A 21,344-nucleotide genomic window follows, 5' to 3' on the forward strand; every position below is an offset into this window, starting at 1 on the left:
CGGATGGGCGGAGCCAGGGCGAAGGCAGCCGTCCAATCAGAGAGAGTCGTTGGCGCCAGCTTCCCTCTCCCCGCCCTTTTCCTTTCCTCCGCGGCTGTGCGCCGTCGCCCGCCCACTGGGCGCCGCTGGCTAGCTCTGCCACAGAGAAAGCCTCCAGCCGGCTAGAGCAACAACTCCCAGTCGGAGGTTACGGGTGAAGTCCGGGCAGCCATAATTGATAATGGCAAGAGGCGTTTCCTGTCTCCCGTCTGACGTACTCACGTTTCCTTCGTTCAGTCCCCGTTACCCCGGGCAACAGCGGAGCGGTCTGGGAAGGAACGAACCCGTAAGTATACCTACAGAAGAAGTGACCTGACAGCCCACGGTAGACGAGTTAATTCGTACTCCGGAACTGCAGGTTTTGTTTTCAGGCCCTTTACTGAGACCCCTGATCACTCACCTAGAAGAAATAATTTAGAGCTTCAAAACTCCCTCGCGCCGGAAGTTGCGCTTGGCACTTCCTAGTAGGGTCATAGCCAGAAGGTGGAATCATCGCCCCAGCCTGCGCCCCGGGGGTGCCTCCGCTCCCAAGGTTGAGTAGTGAGGTGAGTGCCCGCGACGGCCCGCGGCGGGCCGGCCAGGCCGGAGGAACCGCGTGGAGGGAGCCCTGGGAAGACTAGTAAGGCCCAAGGCTGCTTCCGCTGGCGGAGGGTTTTCTTTCCGGCTGGTGGGGCGGTGGCCAGCCTTCCCTCCGCCCCTCTAAGGTTCCCGGTAAGGCGAGGCCGGTTCCCCGCCTGGGCTGGCCCAAAAGGCAACCTAGGAGCCTGGGCCCAAGCAACTGCTAAGCGGAGCTCCTGACCACGCCTCCACGAGTTCCTATCAAGTACAGTACTCCCTGACCTTTAGAGTCTGTACATTTCAGGAACAAAAAGGAATCAATTTTCACCCCAACAATCAAAGAAAAAGATGACTTTCTAGCCAACCAGCAAAACAAGACCTTCCCACCGCCAGTTTTTTTTTTGTCCTGCCTCCCCTTTCTGGGCTCTTTTTAAGGGTATACTGTAGTAGTCGTGGGTGTCTACGATTTAACAAACAACTTAATGCTTATGAATCTCCTTTTAAAGAACACTTAACATGCTTTATGTGTCCCCTTCAAGACATTATCTCATGCGATTCCTTCTGTTGGCTTTTTGAGTCAGGGAGTCAGTCGTTCTAATATTTATATTCAATTTATTGAATACCTAAAACTACAAGAAAAAGATAATTTTCAGGCAAATTAAGAATTGCTTATAAGCTGGCCGGTGGTGGCACACACCTTTAATCCCAGCACTCGGGAGGCAGAGCCAGGCGGATCCTCTGTGAGTTCGAGGCCAGCCTGGACTACCAAGTGAGTTCCAGGAAAGGCGCAAAGCTACACAGAGAAACCCTGTCTCGAAAAACCAAAAAAAAAAAAAAAAAAAAAGAATTGCTTATAACTAACCAATCGATAATGAGAGTGCAAATCTACCTTCTCTACCTATGTTCCAGGCAAAAATGAAGTACTCTTGTCTCTTCTGGGGTTAGTCTGCTGTCACCTTTTGTGAGTTTTTGTCCATGATTCTGTAATCCTTGGAGATGTGTTTCCAAATTCCAACAGGAAGTGATTTCTTCCGAGTTTATATAGCACTTCTTACATATCTTATAATAGTCACTATTTAATGTATCAGCTGTTTACGTATTTTTAACTTCATGACCATGTTTATGCCTGAATAAAATGGTTTGTATGAGATTCACCTGCTCTGAACATAATGGTGCCTTGACAAAATGTTGCATAATTAGCTATGTCCTGGATGTCTAAGACACTCCTAGCAGTGTTACTGTTCTTCACTATATCAGAAATTGAGCATAGTCCCTGATACTCAGTGTTTTCTTAGTTTTAACCTCTGAAATCTTTACAGCATAGTCCCCCTCCCGCATGTTTTATTGTGAAAATGTTCAGACATTACAAAGCTAAAAGAGCTAGGTGTAATGCACTCAGGAAGCTGAAGCAAGAAAATCTCAAGTTCAAAGCCACTATGATACATAGTGAAATCCTCTCTCAAAAAAAGGGGGAAGGATAAGGGAGGGGAAAAGCTCAGAGGCTGTATAGACATACACCATTTACCTATGTAAAATACTTGTTATCATTCTACTATATACACATTTCCTTACTCTTCACATTCCTACTTTATTACTATTTAAAAATAGGTTATAGGTCTGCTGTTAGGCAGACACCTCTAAGATTTCCTACATGAATTTCCTAAGAATTTTGAAATAGAGAAACTGAAAAATACAGTATCATTACAACCAAGAAAATTAGCAATTTTGTAACATAGAGAATATACAAATCACAGTCCTGTCAAAAGTGTTGTATTGTACATGGACATTACCACTCTAACTTTAGAACTGTCCCCATCTTCTTCCCTTCTGTGACATGGACATTTTGAAGAAATCAACCCAGAGGTACTGTTGAAAAAGGGATCCCTTTCCTTACTTCATGTGACCTAAAGTTAGACCAGAGGCTTAAGCCTTTCTTGTTCATGACTACATTATCAGTATTCTTACTTTCCCAGTTGTGTTCTCAAATGCAACTATATGTACCCTTGCCGTGTGTTACTAGTGAAGTCCATCCAATTTAGCATGCTAAGGGTTTGACATTTAATTTGCCTGTGTCTATAGAGTACCCTGGTACCCTGGGCTGGCAATAAAGACTGTCTCCCTTTAATAGATGTTGCTACTTCGCCTGTGGTTGAAGCTGGTGCAATGAAATCTACAGCAAAGTATACTGATGTCAGCGTAGTTTCTGGAGTTTCAAGTCCTGGCACCCTCCAGACTGCTGTTGAAAGATGTGTAGCTCTGTAATTCAAATCCATGAACCTTGATGTTATCACAGCAGATACCACAGCAACTGTTGTCCACCTGGCCACAATCCAATTGAGGCAATGTTATTTTCTCCCTGAAATTCTTCTGCACGATCTAATTGGTCCTGTGGTTTCTATGACAGCTTTCTGGTAGTAAGCATTGCCTATTAAAAATTGCAAAATCAAGATTATGCTTAACACTTAGTTCATTAGGAACATTCTCTGCCTGGTAGATAGAGAACTGTGGAATTTAGTTTATAAATTATAAACAAGAAGAAAACTCCCAAGAATGCAAAGCTCATGTATTCCTCCTACCCTATACTTATTTTTCATCTTGAAAGTGAAAAGAAATCTCTTAGGTTAGTGTAGAATGTTTTTAGCTACCATACTGAAAGTTAAAATAACATGTTTCAATAGTTGCTTTCTTTGTATAGGAGGAAGAGTGCTCATACGTGATTTTGAAACAATTTTAACTTAGTACGTAATTCAAGAAGGCTAAATAATATAGTAGTTAAGACTAGGTTTTAGGATCAGACCTGGATTTCGGGAATATGACCATTCACTAGCTAATGTCTATGGGCTAAATTTGAACAGAATTCAAATATTATGTGAAGTACTTTAGCTTGCCTCATAGCTTACAGAATGTGGTCAGAGTATGATTGTTATTAACTTCTAAAGCAGTATAATTTAGGCACATATTAGGCATTAAATATTTAAAGATCAATGAGAGAGAGACAGTTCTCCAAGTTTAATGTCAAAAACAAAAGATTCCAATTCATTGATTCTGGAGGGCTTTAGAAAAAAGTGTACATTTTTAATAATAAAACAAGATTTTTATGCACAAATCTGAGATTTGAGGAATGAGCTTTAGAAAACAATGTAAACTATCAATTCTCTTTCCTTACATACTGTGGAAATAGCTAACCAATTATCTCAGCTACTAATTAACTTTTTCACAAGGCTAAAGGTTAATATTTTTAAGACTGTCACCTAGAACTGAATTTTAAAACAGGTTATTAGAGAACAGTATTTTACATGAGATGAATATGAACTTAATAGTATATGCTATTGGAGTCTTCCAGTGCCTATGACATCATCTAGCTCCCCCATGAACAGTTCCTGTTCTGAGACTTAGGCACATTTCAGAAACTAGACACCACACATTTTATTAACATGAGTCTGAGTTAATTAGCCAAATTGAGCATGTTGCAACACATTTATACTAGCAGATGCCAGCGAGCAAAGCAGAAGAGAATCTACTATGTCTCCAACTGTCTCATACCTGATGTTTCAGTTGGCTTCTCCACATGAATGTTATCAGTCCATACTCCACTGGCATATGGGCAATTGCTTGAGTAAAACTGGGTGTTACTACTGTATGTTTGCTGGGAAACATAGTCTTTCAGGGCTCACTCTACCTTTCCTTATTAGCTTACATTGGACAATCTATATGGAACTGGAGGTGTAGCTCAGTGGTGAATGCATGGCTAGTATACAAAAGGCCCTAAATTTAATCCCCAGTACTGCCCCATTCCCTATTCCAAAATCTATGCTTTTGAAATTTCAGTCTTCATTTAACTTCAACTTTTGACTGTAACAAGATAATTTTTGTCATTGTTCCTACAATTCTATGCCATGCCCCCTTGAAACTGCACCAGCCAAACTGAATTTACTTTGAAAGAGCGAGCTTAATGAATTCACAAAAGAATTTACTTTAAGAGCCCTAACAATGAATATCCTTTATATAATAGGATTGCTTCTGGTGCTTCCATCTCTAGGATTTGAATCTTAGTGCCTAGTAGTCCAGGTTCAGTGGTTTTCACCCATAGTACCAGCTACGCTGGAGGATGAAGCAGGAAGATTACTTGAGCCCAGGAGTCCCAAAGCAACCTAAGCAACTGCATCCAGAGCCTGTCTCAAGACAGGGAGGGGAAGTTGGAGAGATGGCACAAACATTAAAGACTAGGTTTACAACTAAAAACCAAACAAAAGTCAATCACTGCACAACTGGTACAGTTAGACAATTTGGCATATAATGTGTTGTAGTGGATCTGTATTTTACCGCAAGTTAAATGTTAGATATGCTTAACTGCTGAGCTGATAAGGGAAGGGGAGCAATGGAAACAGTAAGGACTAGAGAATCTGAGAGTACGAGTTTAGCAAATACTGCCCAATACAGCTAAAATTTGAATTTTATGTCGAATCTGCAGGTTTTCAAAATTGGTTCAGATACTTTTTAAACATCCAGCAGACCAGAATAAAAAAATTAAACTAGTTTGGGACTATAAAGCTACTGGTCTATGATGTCTATATTTCTTACATAAAAACATTAGGACTTGGTTTAGAGTCTCAAAATGCTTTAAGGCACTATTACTTCTCTTGGTAAGGCTCAAGTCACTTGTCATCTCTGCCAAAGATTCAAGATAGAATTTTAACATTTAACAGATTTCTGTTCCCTTGGTTACAGTCTATATAGGTTTCTACTCTTCGCTGCTCACTTAAAACCTTCAACATGATTTCAGCCTTGAGTTATATATATTATGAAGTACATTTGTTTTATCATACATACAAAAAAATTTAAGGATACAATTTGGCAATGTATGTTGCTTTAAATAAGTTTAAAAAAATGTTTAAAGAAAAACACTTTTAAATAAATCATGCCATCCTATTTGTAGGTAATACAATGTCTATAAAGATTCAAAGGTCTGTGGATTTAAAAGATCCCTTAATGGCAGTGTAGATCAAGTCCATCATGACATGAAAATTTGACCTAACCTACTGAATTTCTAGGCATTTTTATATCTGCTCTTTACTTGGAGCTTTGAATTTTGGATAGATATTGAAATATGAAGTGTTTTGTATGAGGAAACCAAGCTGCATAAAGGCTAAGAAATGTAGTGTCACATAGTTACGTATCAGTGTAACTTCAGTATCTCATAAGTATGTACATGAAACAGAGCAAAAACAGCTAGCTAATTAGTATAGAGAACAACTCTGTGCCCCACTTAAAATAGAAATATAAAGAGATTACTAAGGAAGAAAAATTTTCAGCTCAAGCTTGTTTTACACGAGCTTTTGTTGTCATTGCTTGTTTAAAGTACATGGAACTCCTAAACTACTCGGAAGCATTCCATTTCAGACTTTAAAGATGGGTTTTCTATAATTAGAATAAGCTGATAAGTTTATTTAATACAGGGGGGAAGAATAATAGTGAAGACCAAAAAAAAAAAAAAAAACAGGTTAGGAGTGGTAGGCAATATTAAGGAGACTATGAGAATGACTTCTGGCACAAAACCCAGTATTCCTGTGAGCTACAAGAGTTTTAAAAATGGATCCAAATCCTGGTCTGGGTCTTACTTTTTATGTTTCTGATCCATATTCTTGTAACTGGAGTTATATTTTAGTAATCTGTCTCCCTTTCTATTTACTACTTTTGTGACCACAGCTTGCATTTTCCAGATAGCTACACAAAGATATGACCTAAAGCTTATAGCCCTGTTTAGCTATTTAACATATTTCCTATCTGCTCAAAATGTGGCAGCTCTGATGGCACATTCTTTTAAAACATAATATTTAGGGCTGAGGCTCATGGTAGAGCACTTACTTATCATACACAAGACCCCGAGTTGATTACCAGCACTGGAAAAAAAAAAGTCATAGTCAAAAAAAAGTTTGCCTTCCTAATGCTGTTTTCAGGCTGGTATCAAACATGACAACTAGAATACTTGATCTACAAATTAAGAAAGATCATTCACGTGCTACATGTATTGTCTGTGACAGTTGCTAAAGAGGGGGAAAAAAGCATACACTTTAGTTTGTATGCCAGTTACTTTTTAAACATGTACACATTCCTAAGACTTACTGTCTGACTCGGTTTTTACCTTTCTCACAGTAATTAGTGGCTTAAAAACTGCCCATTCCAACAGATTGTGACGATGTATTACTTTAGCCTTCACTGGTTTCTACTCACTGAGGTCTCTTCTCTCGTCTAACATCTTAAATGTTTGTGTTCTTTTGATGGGCCTCCAAGCTATTTACCCAGATGTAGCATAGAGAAAACTGAGAAGAGGACCAGGTTAATGGATTATGGAAGATGAGAGTCCAAGTCCTTTTTCTTCACTTAACAACTATATAATCTTAGACATGATTACTTCTTTTTAGTCTTTTACAGTTCACTTTTATATATTGGAGGACGAATGGGAGGTGGGTAATTCAAGTTTTCTTATTTTTTGGCTGCACCCAACGTAATTCAATTCTAACATTACCTTTTTGAGGTGAAAAATACACACACACACACACACACACACATTCTGCTCAAATGTCTTAGTATGTGCAACTTTCCACTAAACACTGATACTATGAAGCTAAGGTACATACAGATATATTAATTCTTTAGTTTGGTTTGTTTTGTTCGAGACAGGGTTTCTCTGTGTACCCCTAGCTGTCCTGGAACTCACTCTGTAGACCAGGCTGGCCTCAAACTCAAGAGATACCCCCTCCCTCTACCTCCCAGGTAAGTGCTGGCATTAAAGCCATGTGCCACCACAACCCAGCTAGATGCATTTAAACTAATCTGTGTTTAAGATCATTACTAAGAGAGTATGGCTGTATAGAGAATGATGGGCATCTATAGCCATACCACTGTGAACAGGACTGACCTCAGAAGCTAAGCAGGTTTTGGCCTGGTTGATAGTGGGTGGGATGATGGGTGAATAATTCTGAAATGTTCCTCCTTACTGGTACATTTTTCTTCATTAAATATTAGTAATAAGCCCCCATAACTCTTTTTTAGACTTCATTTTTTCTGAGAATCTAGTTTTATGACATCATTATAGTGGTACAGTACAGTAAGAATTACTAATATTCATTCAGCTCTATGTGCTAGGAATTGATGTGAGGCTTTATATGAATTCTGTATTTTTCATGCATTAGTATGACATGTATGCACCTACATGCATACAAAATAAGCAAAATCCTAGAATGCTTTAAAAGAAAAAGTGCTTCTCTTAACTGCTGTGTATACTTGTCTTTACCGCTAATCCCACCACCCACCATTTTCCACATCCTTGAGTGATTGAGTGTACCTCTATCGTTGATACTGATGTGCAGCTGACTCTCTGTTCCTCGATCATTCCTATCTTCCAATTGGACTTACACACTTACTGAACCTAAATCTGAATTGTGGTGTCTTAAGTCAGTGTTATATTGCTGTGAAGAGACACCATGACCAAAGCAACTCTTATAAAAGAAAGCATTTAAATGAGGACTTGGTTACAGTTCCAGAGGTTTAGTCCATTATCATCATGGCAGAAAGCATGGCAGCATACAGGCAGAAATGGTAACTGAGAGCTACGTCCTTATCCACTGGCCATGAGACCCTGGGCTTAGCATGGGCTTTTGAAACCTCAAAGCCCACCCTCAGTAACACATTTCCTCCAATAAAGCCACACCTCCTAAACCTTTCAAATAGTGCCACTCCCTAGTGACCACGCATTCAAATCTATTACCCAATGGGGGTCATTTTCATTCAAACCACCATACATGGTCTTTATTCTTCCTTTCAAATTTGAATTACTACCTGCACAGTCCAACCATTTTAGCTTTACTCAGTCATCTTTAATCATTTTATCACCCAAAGAGAGTGGTAAGTAGAATGGTAGGGGAGATTTATTGAACATCCCTTGCATCTTAACATCTGTTCTCATTGATTTTGTAGATTCATCATCTTGAAACAATTGTGTCTCCCTTACTGATCCCAATGCCCATGCTGTCTCTTCTAAGCTTGCCTGTCTACAATGTGTTTTTTAAAAAGGGATCACTTTATATACCTTGAAGTCATCCAGTTCCCTGATACCTATGTTTTCTATAGGCTAGAAGGTATGGTTTTAGTACATAAGCTTTTACTGTGTGGCCACTTTAGAGATCTATATATGTCTACATTAAAGTCTAACAGATGTCGTAAGAGCACACTCTTAACAAGTTCATATAAACCTTGGTCTTTTGCTTTCAAAGTCCTTTATTGATATTGTTATTATGAAATTGCTGCTTAAAGGAAAATATGTATACCATTGCTTTTGCTGGTTTGCACTATCACCATCCTCTTGGCTTCTCCTTCAATATTCCATTCCATACTTAAACATCCCTTTGCCTATTGGGTGTATGGTGTATGTGTTCTATGTGTGTATACACATATGGTACAGCATATATGCAGCCAAAACCTTCAGCAATCAGTTCTTCCCTGCTACCGTGGATTCCAAGGGTCAACCTCAAGCAAGCACTTTTACTGCCTAGGTCATTACACAGCACGTTTCCTCCTAAGACTTACAAATATATCCTCATTCACATAGCCAAACCTGAGCATGACCTTGTCATCCATTCTTCCTTTTTTTCTTCTCTGATTCCATGATCCAGCTGGTTGCCAAGACTGAAATATCCATTACCTGTCCTAGCCTATATTAAGAGCCTCAGTTGTCCTCCTAAAACAACTTTTACATCTATTCAGGTCCTTTTGTCTTCAAACTGTTTTAGTGATTGTGGTGGCCAGTGTAAGACCCTGTCTTAAAGATACTGAGAGCAACAGAGAGGACACCTGACATCCACCCTAGCCACTGTATGTCTAATGTGCACACAATACATAAACAACTGTCAAAATGCTATACTTGTGTCACAGAGTGTTCTTCTGACAGGCAACAGCAAACAGCTGTTATTTTTGTCAATTCCTCAAATACTCTGAAAAATGTTTCTCTTTTCATATTTAAGTAGTGGTAAAAGACAGTTTTTTCCAAGAGTGTCTAAACTTTCTACTTACTAAGGAAAGAAGATAAACCATCTTGGATTGACCTTTACAAATTATTCAGAAAAAAAAAATGATTTCAAATTAGCTTTATTATATTGTAAATAATGGTGTTTCCTTAGTGTGTGCTCCACCTCGTGTCTTATGACACATCTAGTATGCTGTAGTAGATGCTGTACCATAGAGCATTTTTAAAGGAGTCCAGGATCAAGTAAGTTTGACAAATAATACATTTTCATTTCTCCTGCTGCAGATTCATTACATACTTTGGTATACTGAAGTTTCAGGAAAGTCTTGCTGTTAAAAAGAAAAATCATTTTTCCTTCATAGAGCATCTCAAATTTTAGTTAACTATAAAATTCTTTCAGAAAATCTATTAATCTCTCTAAGTACAACATAATGTGATTTATTTTACAAATCAGTAGTATTTATGCCAGGGTACACATGCTTCCAGACACCTAAAGACAATCAGGGCAGAATGAAGGCAAGCAAGGCTAAGAGTAACGAACGTGGAGACCGTTAACTCCCATGTGAAGTTTCTGATGCTTAATTCCCTAAAAAAAGAGCCTGTAGATCATCATGCCTAGTCTTATTTCCTTTACCCCTCCCTTCACAATCACCTAACAACAACAAAAAGAAGGGAAAAAGGCATTTTTCCAGCCAGTGTAGAATTTTACTACAATGAAATGCTTCAAGGGATGAAAGCTCTTGGGTGCCAGGGACAGTAAGTAAATAAAGCTCTTAACTAAGGGCTTGGAATTATTAGGTAAGGTTGAGCTTTCACAAGAGGAACTGCTCAGTGCTCCGCTTCCAAAACTACTCACAGAAATGTAGGCACTAAGGATGCAGCCCATTGGTAAAATGCTTGCCTAACATGCACGGTGAGGAAAACTTAATTTACTAGTTTGTTGTTCACTAAAACAAATCATTAGTGATAGATCACTATGACTTTTAAATATATAACAAGTTCAAAACTTGAACAAAAAATTTTCCCATTCCCATCTCAGTACTTATACCTGTATAAAGGAAAAGTCAGACTGTAGCAATGCCTGGAAAAATAAAAAGTCAGATTGTAGCAATCCAAACAAATTCTCAGCCAAGCATATGTGAACTGAGAAGTCTCCTTAATAACAGATGTGTGGGCAATAACTTTATCAATGTGTATTTTAAAGTTATAATTTAAAATACATTTTAAATATCATTTTGTAACCAGCTAATAATCTAGTATGATCAGTAACATAACAAGTGGGAAAATGTTACATTAGATTAAAATTGTGATAGAAATAAAGAGATCTAGGGATAAAATAATACAAAATCTCTAAGGAAGAACTTCATTTAAAAAAAAAAATGTTAGCTACCAAATTGCTGTTTACAGTGAATGTTTTAAAAAACTGATATTAAGTATGTAGAAATCATGTCCTTTATAACTTTTGCAAATGAAAAATGTCAATTTAGAAACATGTAAAATGTCTCTAAGACTCTTGAGGTAAGAATTGAAGACAGCTTGCATTCTCAAAGTTAAAAAGGACACTTTTGTGGTGGTATTGTGTTCCCCAAAATATTGTGTACCCTAATAAACCTATCTGGGGTCAGAGAACAGAAAAGCCACTAGATATTTAGGATAGGCAGTGGTAGCACACATTCCTTTAATCCTAGCAGAGGCAGAAATTCATGTGTTCAAGGATACAGCCAAGCGTGGTGACTCACGCCTTTAATCCCAGGGAGTAATGGTAGAAAGCAGGAAGGTATATAAGGCATGAAGACCAGGAACTAGAAGCATTTGGCCTGGTTAAGCTTTTAGGCTTTTAGCAGCAGTTCAGCTGAGAGCCATTCTGGATGAGGACTCAGAGGCCTCCAGTCTGAGGAAACAAGACCAGCTGAGGATCCGGCGAGGTGAGGTAGCTGTGGCTTGTTCTGGTTCTCTGATCTTCCAGTTCACCCCAATACCTGGCTCAGGTTTGTTTTTATTGATAAGAACTTTTTAAGATTCCTGCTACACATTTTGGTGATCTTCTCTTCCAACTTGTCCAGATACATGATTGATTTTAAAAGACTTTCTTAGACAAGTCTTTCAATGCTCCAAAAACAGTGAAATACCTTATGACAAAGGTTTTGTTTTCCTTTGAGTTCTTTTGCATTCATTTTAGACATCCAGTACTATGGTAGATTTGCATACCTTCTCAGGATTTTGAGGTACACTGCCCATCAGAACTATATTCTCTGAGAGTGATTACCAACTTTAAAAAGGAAAGGAAGCGTCAGACTTTTCCAGTTACCCAGACCAAGGGCTTCAAACAATGGTTTATTGACACTGCATTTAGCAGTGTTAAAAATCTGAGTTCCAATATGGTAAGAGTAAGTTTACTTCTTCATTTTAATATTTGTCTTAATGTGCCATCACAATCTGGATCATTTCTTATTCTGAGATAGTATTCTAGTCTATACATAACCCATAATTTAACTCTTGGGCAGTTGGTGAAAAAGTGGGCTCAGTATTGCTAAACATTTTGCTAGTCAATGTCATTTTAATGCAATGCTGAATGGGCATCCCTACTCCTAAGCATTCTGCTGTAGTTTTATTAGGGATGATAGCTCTGAAGAATGCTTGGCTTTAGGAGATACAGCAAAGTAGCTCTATAAAAAAAGCTGAAAGAGGGTTCCATTTCCATAACCCTTCTTTCACTGTGGAAGTTAGCAGGCTTTGGATCTGTCCACAATTCCAAGGCATAGCACATAAACTCACACACATCAACTCTTTGCTTAAGTGTCATCCTAATGGGACCATCATGATTTTCTTATTATAACTGGATTGCCCTCTTCCCCCATTCAGTTTAAACTTGTAGCTGCACTTAGCTACCTTCTGTTGTTTCTCTTCTCCCCCAGCTGTAGGCTACAAAAGGCAAAAGATTTTTATTTGCACTGATGAACATTGTCTGACACATGGTAGGCCCTCATTTACTGAATGGTCATGGCAGTTTTTCAATACACATTTCACTAATAGGTGTTTGTTGTATTTCTCTTTTGATCCATCCGTCTCTGGTTTTGTATACACCCCATCTGCTTTGATAATGAGCTTAGAAGTAGCCACAACTCCTTAGAAAACACTACACCCTACAAACACTTGTGTTTGGATAATGGCAGACTGCTATGGGGGGGGGGGGGGGGGGATGTTCCTTCCTGTTCTAGACTCCCAGGGCAGTTAATTATCAAAACTGTGTATCCTGGCCAATGCTAGCCATCAGATCTCCACTTTGCTTATTTTAGCCCTTCCCTTCCTGTTTCTCTCCTGTCAAGGCCTAAGGGGCCTAGAATAAGAATCAGTCCTACTAAAGCAGAAACCACGTAAGCAAATGAAGGCGCTGATGTTACTCTCACAAGTGTCAACCCACTCTTCGCCAGCCCCACACCCTTTCCACTAACAATGGCTCAAACAGAAATGAGCACCAAGTATCACTGTTTTCCTCAGGCTGTATTTTGGATGTGTAAGAGGTACAAACCAAAGGAAAACAAAGGGTAGTGATTTAATTATACAAAGTTGGGGTTGCTCTTTTTATAAACAGCTAAAACTTAACCTACCAAGATAGACAGCATTTTGGTGGTATGTATGAAAATAGTTGTTATGCTTTACTTTTCTCAAAATCAGTAACGCCCATCCTTTTCAGTGGCATGTCAGGTCTGTACCTGATGCAGGCACAGTATTTTTTCATTGTGATGTTTTTAATGGAGAGGTTAGGGGTTCAGTAGCTATATTCAGTTTAATCAAGGATATGCACTGCTATCAGCCTTAACCAGGAAGAAAAAGGATGTATTAGGTTTCAGGCCTAAATAACAAGGAAGCATGTATTAGGAGCTATGCATTCTAAGGGAATTGCAATAGTACACTTACCTCACACTCCATTTAGTGATGAGTGGCTTTCCTGGCCTATTCCTTATATCATGTACTCTCCCTGGTAGAGCAGAGAGAGAGAACAGGAATAAAGTTTGAAGATAGGAGTTCTGCAAAGCAGATAGAAGTTCTCAGGAACCTAGACATTCTCAAGCAATTTGAATGAGAAGATAATCACTTGAAGGATACAAAGTAGAAAGCTTTTATTAGGACTAAATAGTGGAACAAGAATGACAAAGAACAAAAGCAGCTTCACTTGGTTATAATTAATTTGCAGTGGGTGGAAAAGCAGGCACCAAGCCAGCATCACCACCTTATAAATAATAAATCTTGGTAGTAACATTGCGAAAGACATATAGTAAGGTTGCGTCAGTGTAGTGAAACATCACTAAATGGGTGGCACTGCCTGGAAAAGCATATTTAGAAAGGCATTATTCCACAACTTGATCCAGACACTTAGAGCAGACAGTATAGTTGAATCTGGGATGTAACATTTGTTGCAAGGGCTGTAGGTAGCATATGCTTACATAGCGATAACAATGCTAATAGGAAGGTGTATCCTGGTCCTTTTGAATATAGTATCTCAGTAGGACTGCTAAAAGCATACTTCATGTCTGTTTCTAGCTTGTTTACCCGTTGTGTTGCTTTCTTACAGATTATAGCTGTGCAGTCAGGAACTGAAAAGTAGAAATCAGCTGTTAGCAACTTAAGAGAAAGAATGTTAAGGAAACGTTGCCTATTACCACCTCTTTGTCTGTTCTTCACCCCTTTTCAGTTGGTAGTGTGGTAGTTTCAGTGGTGTCAGTACCTCCTCGGGAGAGAAGCTGTCAGTGAACCAGGATGGCTTCCTATATGCCTTTTCTCAACTGAATGATTTCCTCTTAAAACGAAAAAAAAATGCCAGGCAGTGATGGCACATACCATTAATCCCAGCATTCAGGAGGCAGAGGCAGGCACATCTCTGTGAGTTCAAGGCCAGCCTGGTCTACAAAGAGAGTTCCTGGACAGCCAGGGCTACACAGAGAAACCCTGTCTCGAAAAAATAAAATTAAATTAAAAAATACAAAAACAAAACAGAAGTTTTACCAATTTTTTCTTAGGATGGGAAAAGAAGTTAGGTAACATTTCAATTACTCACTATTGAATAAATATTGACAAGATCTTGATACACATAAAATATCTCACCTTTATTTTAGAGGAAAATCACAGAAAACTGATGAGAAAATCTTGCATGTAGGGTAGTTTACTTTCTATAGTATTTGTGATTTCAGTTATGGTCTCTAGTAAGTATTCGTTGGGAATTTTAATATTAGTAATTGATTTCTCATTGAAGGAGCAAAAGCACTGTATCCAGCAGTTATAGATGGCAGAAGTGAAGTCGATGTTCCATGAAGTCCTTCCAAAACAAGGTATATCTCACAGGTATTTTGGCTATAGACTACTAGAGACTTATCAGGTGATGGGCAATATCACACAGAAGAATAGCTAAGTATCTGCAACTACTGTGGTTACATGCCTCACTTACTGTCCACTCTCCCGTCTATTATGTTTTCGTGCGTAGGTTGTAAAGAAATTCTCACTTTTTTCAACAAAAGGACACCAAATTAAAAACTGTTTCTTATAACTATAAATCCTGTTATACGTCAGTGCAGAATATAATGTGAAAGTCTCAGTGAAATGGAATTCAAAGGAAGATTGGAAATATGGGGAAAGTAACCTAAAATCAAACTCTAGTAAGAAAAGCTAACCATTCCAGTTAAACAACTCATAATTTGAGCATTCATGTGCTATATTTTTGTGTTGTGTATATATTCTTCCAATTAAACATTTGGCCCAAACAGCTCTGTTGTGTATCAGCTCTTGTTTCCTGACTCTTCAGTAGTGAGAAACAGTGCTTGTGGGATTACTGCTTTGTCAGTCCAGGAGCAGAAACTTTTTCATTGGCAGTAAGATTTTAGACTTACATTCTAGTTGCAAATCAAAACCACCAGGCATCTTTCTCAAATTAACTTCTTATTTCTTATTAATAGGGCAGTTGTCTGTGGAAGATGTAACCACAATGGTGCTGTGTAAACCCAAACTTTTACCCTTAAAATCTCTGACTCTGGAAAAACTGGAGAAAATGCAGCAAGCAGCACAGGATACAATCCGCCAACAAGAAATGGCCGAAAAAGAAGACCGGCAAAGAGCCCAGTGACGAGTACCACTTTAAGGGGATGGACGCCCCATCTTACCTGTTCAGGAACTAGAAACTATTCTATAAATATAGGCTGAAAATATATAATCAAACTGGACATTCATAATTTTAAAAAAAAAATTGGGGAACTTAAACATTGGTTTATGTTAAAAAGAAAGCTTTTATCAAGTTGGGGGATTTTGGAAAAGTTTTTAAAATTATAAATTACCTTATTTGCCATACCTATTGTTATGAATGTAAGAAATTAAATGCATCTTTTATGGATAAATGATTTCTTCATGTTTATTAGACACCTAGATCTGAAAATAAACTCTGTTCTTGAATACACTGTTGGGCTTACATATTACCCCAAAACCAACTTAACCAGTTATGTTCATGTTACGTTTAATGGTATGTAGCCTGACCATAATGACAGCAGCAATAACAAAACTGGTTTCTTAAACCAATTTGATATTTTGAGAAACCTTTAGCTATTCTGGAGTCAATTAAGCTTTTAATTACACTAATTTTAAGAAATAGAGAATTGTATAACTTGAGTGCCAAATACAAAAACCTAGAAATGCTTATTATAGCCATCACAGTAATAAACCTAAGCAATATGAGCTTAGAAGAGCCCATGAAGTATGAACAGTAGAGTTTTCTTTCTAAGACTCTTATCAAGCCCTGTAACCAAGGAACTATTCTGAAAATTATAAATGTAATGGTTTACTGCAGTTACTAGACACCTTCAATTACCACAGACCTTAAAACCTTGCTAAGTAATTAGCCTTTATAAAAGAGGCTAGAAATAGGCTCTCTCTTTAAAGTAACTTATTTATTGGTAATTACAAATTGGTATTTAGATAAAGTACTTGGAGAATGCTTTCTTAAACATGTTAACAGAACTTAAATATAAAAGCTATTTATATATTAGACAAACTTCATTAATCTCCAGATCAGTAAACAAAAGATGAAAATATACATATATTTCCCTAGTATAACCTTAAAAGGCAGTTTTTCAACTATTACACTGCTGTAAGATTTTTATGTGTACGTGTATATGCCACCTATGTGCAGTGTCCATAGAAGCCACAAGAGAACATCTGGTACCAAGAGGGCTCAAATTACTGGAGGATGTGAGCTGCCACCCAATGTAGGTGCTAGGAATACAACTTGGGTCCTGTGAAAGAGCAGCAGTACTCACTACTGCTTCGCAATCTCTCTAGTCCTGTTTTATTTTTTTAATTAAAATCTGAAGGTTAAAAAGAAAGCTTGTCATAACTTGAATTTACTAAGTTCAAACATACTTGTTTTGAAAGCCAGGCATGGTGGTCCATGCCTTTATTCCTAACACTCAGGACACTGAATAGACACAGGAAGACTACCATGAGTTTGAGGACAGCCTGGACTACCTAAAGAGTTATCAGGCCAGCCAGAGATACATTAACAAGGCTCTGTCTCAAGGAAAAACAAAACATTTTTGTTTGTCTTACACTGTTAGGATTGAACACAAGGCCTAATGAGGTTTAGACGGGAAGCCTAAAAGACGTTTTCAAGAGACAAAATAAATGAACTCCCACTAAAGAGTCAACACTGCTTCACGGTTTATTTTGTTGTACATTCTTGTAGAACCGGGTTCATTTTTCCAGTTTTGTAGAAAAATAGATGTTCCAGCCACCATTTACTTAACTGTCTAGTATTTAAGACCAATCAATATGTTCCCTGGAAAGATGAAAAAGTCTCATGACTAACTCGTCTTTTAAAAATTCTTTAAGACAAAAATGTGTGTGTGTGTGTGTGTGTTTTTACTCCCAAAGCACAGCATTTCCACAGCAGCAGCCAACATGGGGCTTAGTAGCGTCACTTCACCCCTAACTAAAGCTTTGTATAAACCAGTGATTTTACTACAAAAAAACCACTGTCCTTGAAAGGAAGGAGTGGCAGTCAGACATCAATGCAGAACTTGGAATGATTAGGTCATGAACATGGCACTTAGAAAAAGTAGCTTATCAGAATAGTCCACACTTAAGTGGTAGGTTACTCCGCTGTCCCTCCTTTAATTTCCCCTCAAAGGAAAAAAAAAAAAGAAAGAAAAAGAAAATACTTCCTTCAAAAATCCCCATTAAATGTATGTTTATAAAATCTCAGAAATGCCTTGTTACCCGACCGCCCCCCTCCCCAAAAAAAAAAAAACTGCACTAACTCCTCTTACAGTTCAGATCTGCCGTTATCACACCTAAGATTGTAAGAGTTCTTGTGTTCAGTAGCTCTCTGGTTTAAGACGGCCTCCATCTCCTTCACTTACAAAACGCTTTCTTCCCCTGTAACAAAAAGGACAAAAACAAGAGTAGGTAAAAATCTGATTCTATGGAAAACATTAAAACCTTGACTTCTTTGTTTACATATTTAAGACTTAAAGAGTTCTGCTGTTTCAAGGCCAGCACGTCTGAATTCCTTTGAAAAGATGTTTTTTACCTACTAGATACCTTAGCCTTAGAAAACATTAGATAAAGAGCAAATATGAGTAGCTTAGATAATTACTAATGAACTTCCTTATCTACTTAGTTATTAATAAAAGTTAAATAGAAAATAAAGACATTTTAATTAGACTTTAGTATTTACTTCTACCTTATGTGAAAGCAAGTGAGCCGAACATAAGGACTTTAAACATGAATGAGAAGTATGGAACTATAGAATTCAACAAAATATAGTTTTGCCCAGCAAGGTGGTTCAGAGTGGATAAGGGCTCTTGCCAGCAAACATGATCAATTCTGGGACCCACCGGTTGACCTCTGACCTCCACATATGTACCATGACATGAGCACATAAAGCCACATAAACAAATGAATAAATAAATGTTAACAAATAATATTGCCAAAATGTTTAATAACTAAATTTTCCTTGACCTTAGAAAAGTCCTAACTGGTAGACAACCAAATGAGAATCTGGCTCCTTCTAGCCTCTATGCCCCATAAGAGGATTCTTGACTGTCATTTGAAAACTCAAGTTCTTCTCTACTAAAGTAACTGTACTCTAGCTACTGTAGCAGCACTCTCCCAAGAGAACAGCTGGCCAGCAGCCTATATCTGTAAGCATAAACAGACCTGTTGCAGCATTAGCCCCTACTCTCTTTCCCCAGACCAACAATGTACAAGCATGCAAGATCATACATGCATGTGCACTTAACACACACAAAAAGCTAATGCTTAAGAGAGGACAAAAGTCAAAGTTGTTTGGTATTATGCTATACAACTGTAGGAACTCTTCAATGACTCCAGAGTTAAAACCCCAATAAAAATAACCAGACTTTCAAACACAAGCTTTAAAAAAAAAAACCTTAAAAAGCAACCATAAGGTACTGACAGGAATCTGCTCTTGTTCTTAACAGAAAGGCTGAGGACTATGCAAAGGTCAGGGTGGGATGAAACAGTGACAACAAGAGACCGAGCCAAGATGGAAGTTTCACTGATGCTGTGTGACACAGGACATCTATCCACAATCTGCATTTCCAGACATTCCTACTCCACCATCTTCCTCTCTCTGAGCTTCTAAACTTTAGAAATAGTTTATCTCAGACTCTTCACAAAAACAAAAATTCAAAGCTTACATTCTTCAGACTTAAAAAGAACAAACAAAAATGTATATAAAATGTAAGTTTGGCTACAACTAAATATTTAACTTACTACATTACAGCCTTATTAATTTTAAGAGGAAAAGCCCTTATCACCTCCTTTAAGTTATATCCTAGAAGTACAAATATAATTCCTTCCAAAGAAAAACACTCCCATATGCACAGTTTCTAACAATAAGTTTCTCCATCACAGGAAGCAAAGGAAGCCACTACATAGTACAGGAAAAGTGTTTAGACCTTTGACGTCTCAGAAAGTCTGAATTCAAACTTTGCCTATACAATGCACTAGTCATCAGACAGTGAAGGTTCATTAAATAATCTTCAATTTTCTGTGTTTCTAGTGATAATACCTACTCTTAAATATTTACTAACAACCTGGTAAACATCTATGCTATATAAAGTTAGTTCCCTCCAAATGGTAGTCCTGTCCACAGTTCCAAGGGGACAAACAAGATTCACACTTGTTTCTCCATAAACTCTTACTTAAGTAGACAGTTCTTGATTTCCAGTCACTTCAAGATAGATACTACTTCATTTTTCTGACAGCAGAATGACCAAAAAAAAAAAGAGAGAGAGAAAACTATCTTAGCTTCCCAAGTATCTCATTCAGTATTTTACACTGAGATAGTATTTAAACATAGTACCTTGATGGACAAAGATCTCGGACTTGTTTGGAAATGATTCCAGCCTGAAAACATTCCTCTACAAATCTCTCCAGCACAGAGTATGAGTGTGGGACATCCAGATTAATATCTGGAATTTCATTGTAAATTCTCTCATAACCCTAGAACAAAAGTATATATGCAATTGTTAGCATGTATAAAAATGTATGATGCCATGAAACAACCCACCACTGTACCATAAACTGATACAGTGCAAACTGGCAAAACAAGTCAAGATTTGAACCTTGAAAATAAAGTATATTTGCTTTCTTTAAAAACTCTCTAAAAAGCACTAGGCAAATATCAGACAATGAGCAAATTCCCTATTTCCCCATCTACATTTACCATCTTGTATAAAAATATCACCATTCAAAAAACACGTACAATTTTAAGTAGGACAAGAAATGCAACTTAAATGTTTCTTCTAGGTGTAAGAAAAGGAAAATATCGTATCTCACACACTAAACAACTATACTTTAAAAACAATAAAGACTGAAGTGTTGTTTTCCAAAACTAGTTACAAGTTTCACATCCAAAAGATTTAAAAAGTCGCCGGGCGGTGGTGGCGCACGCCTTTAATCCCAGCACTCGGGAGGCAGAGGCAGGCGGATCTCTGTGAGTTCAAGGCCAGCCTGGGCTACCAAGTGAGTTCCAGGAAAGGCGCAAAGCTACCCAGAGAAACCCTGTCTCGAAAAACCAAAAAAAAAAAAAAAAAAAACCCAACCAAAAGATTTAAAAAGTCAAACAAAATATACCGGCATACTACACATGCACTAAAAGAAATTTTCATGAACAGTTCATAACGTTTATTCAATTATATAGTTCAGGTATAAGCCTTTTAAAAACTTATTTAAAATAATGTCATACATACTCTTTTCATTTGGTCTATGGTAATGGTAGAAGACTTCCACAAGGATTTTAATAAATCTAAGATCATCTTGAATGCATTTTCTCCAGTTGATTCTAAAACAATTACAATGGCCTAAAAATTGAAAAAGAATAAATTAATTTTTGTTCATCAATTCATGAGAAATTCCTCCTAAAAATGTTATCAGATCTCTCCTCTAACATATAGTGATTATATGGTTTTTGTAATGATTACATAAACTTATCATTTTAGTATATTTAAGGGAAAAAAATCTTTGTATTATTAAATAAACATTGGTCACTATGGTGTAAGAACCCTTGACAATCCTCTTTGGTGTGAGAATGTAATCTTACTTCATACACAAGCTCGTGGTGAAAATGAGGTACTTCCAGCTCCTTAAGGCAGTGTTCAGCTTCAGAGATATCTCCAGAGAGTAAATACTCTTTAAGCAGCATATCAATCTATGAGAT

General features: G+C 37.7%; 3 protein-coding genes across 12 annotated transcripts in view; 1 reads left to right on the forward strand and 2 right to left on the reverse strand.

Annotated features, from left to right (window-relative positions):
* Shoc2 (SHOC2 leucine rich repeat scaffold protein) overlaps positions 1 to 551 on the reverse strand; it is an 88,524-nt gene extending 87,973 nt beyond the window's left edge. For both annotated transcript variants that reach the window (XM_052712485.1, XM_052712483.1), the window contains exon 1: positions 440 to 551. The gene's annotated coding sequence lies outside the window, so the exon portion shown is untranslated. The remainder of the gene's footprint in view (positions 1 to 439) is intronic.
* Positions 201 to 16,061, forward strand: Bbip1 (BBSome interacting protein 1). 5 transcript variants are annotated; one of them, XM_052712497.1, is made up of 3 exons: positions 201 to 325; positions 14,871 to 14,959; positions 15,568 to 16,061. In XM_052712497.1, the coding sequence occupies exons 2-3, from the start codon at positions 14,926 to 14,928 to the stop codon at positions 15,732 to 15,734; spliced, it is 201 nt and encodes a 66-aa protein (XP_052568457.1). In that variant the 5' UTR covers positions 201 to 325; positions 14,871 to 14,925; the 3' UTR covers positions 15,735 to 16,061. The 5 variants fall into 5 exon arrangements, with proteins under 5 accessions (XP_052568457.1, XP_052568454.1, XP_052568455.1 ...); XM_052712494.1 differs by having other exon boundaries at positions 209 to 325; positions 14,871 to 14,946; XM_052712495.1 differs by lacking the exon at positions 201 to 325 and adding an exon at positions 473 to 584.
* The window catches only part of Pdcd4 (programmed cell death 4), a 35,618-nt gene continuing 27,989 nt past the window's right edge, over positions 13,716 to 21,344 (reverse strand). For 2 of the 5 annotated variants that reach the window (XM_052712486.1, XM_052712487.1), the window contains exons 9-13: positions 21,228 to 21,335; positions 20,878 to 20,988; positions 19,989 to 20,128; positions 17,926 to 18,034; positions 17,301 to 17,435 (exon numbers count right to left, since the gene is read on the reverse strand). In XM_052712486.1, the coding sequence (XP_052568446.1) occupies positions 17,974 to 18,034; positions 19,989 to 20,128; positions 20,878 to 20,988; positions 21,228 to 21,335 (420 nt within the window). In that variant the 3' untranslated portion in view covers positions 17,301 to 17,435; positions 17,926 to 17,973. Of the gene's footprint in view, positions 14,215 to 17,300; positions 17,436 to 17,925; positions 18,035 to 19,988; positions 20,129 to 20,877; positions 20,989 to 21,227; positions 21,336 to 21,344 lie in introns of those variants that run through there. The other 3 variants (XM_052712490.1, XM_052712488.1, XM_052712489.1) reach the window with 3 other exon arrangements.

The sequence above is a fragment of the Peromyscus californicus genome, unplaced genomic scaffold (genome assembly GCF_007827085.1).
Source record: "Peromyscus californicus insignis strain IS unplaced genomic scaffold, ASM782708v3 Scaffold_4__1_contigs__length_199733344, whole genome shotgun sequence".
In the NCBI taxonomy this organism is placed as follows: Eukaryota; Metazoa; Chordata; class Mammalia; order Rodentia; family Cricetidae; genus Peromyscus; species Peromyscus californicus.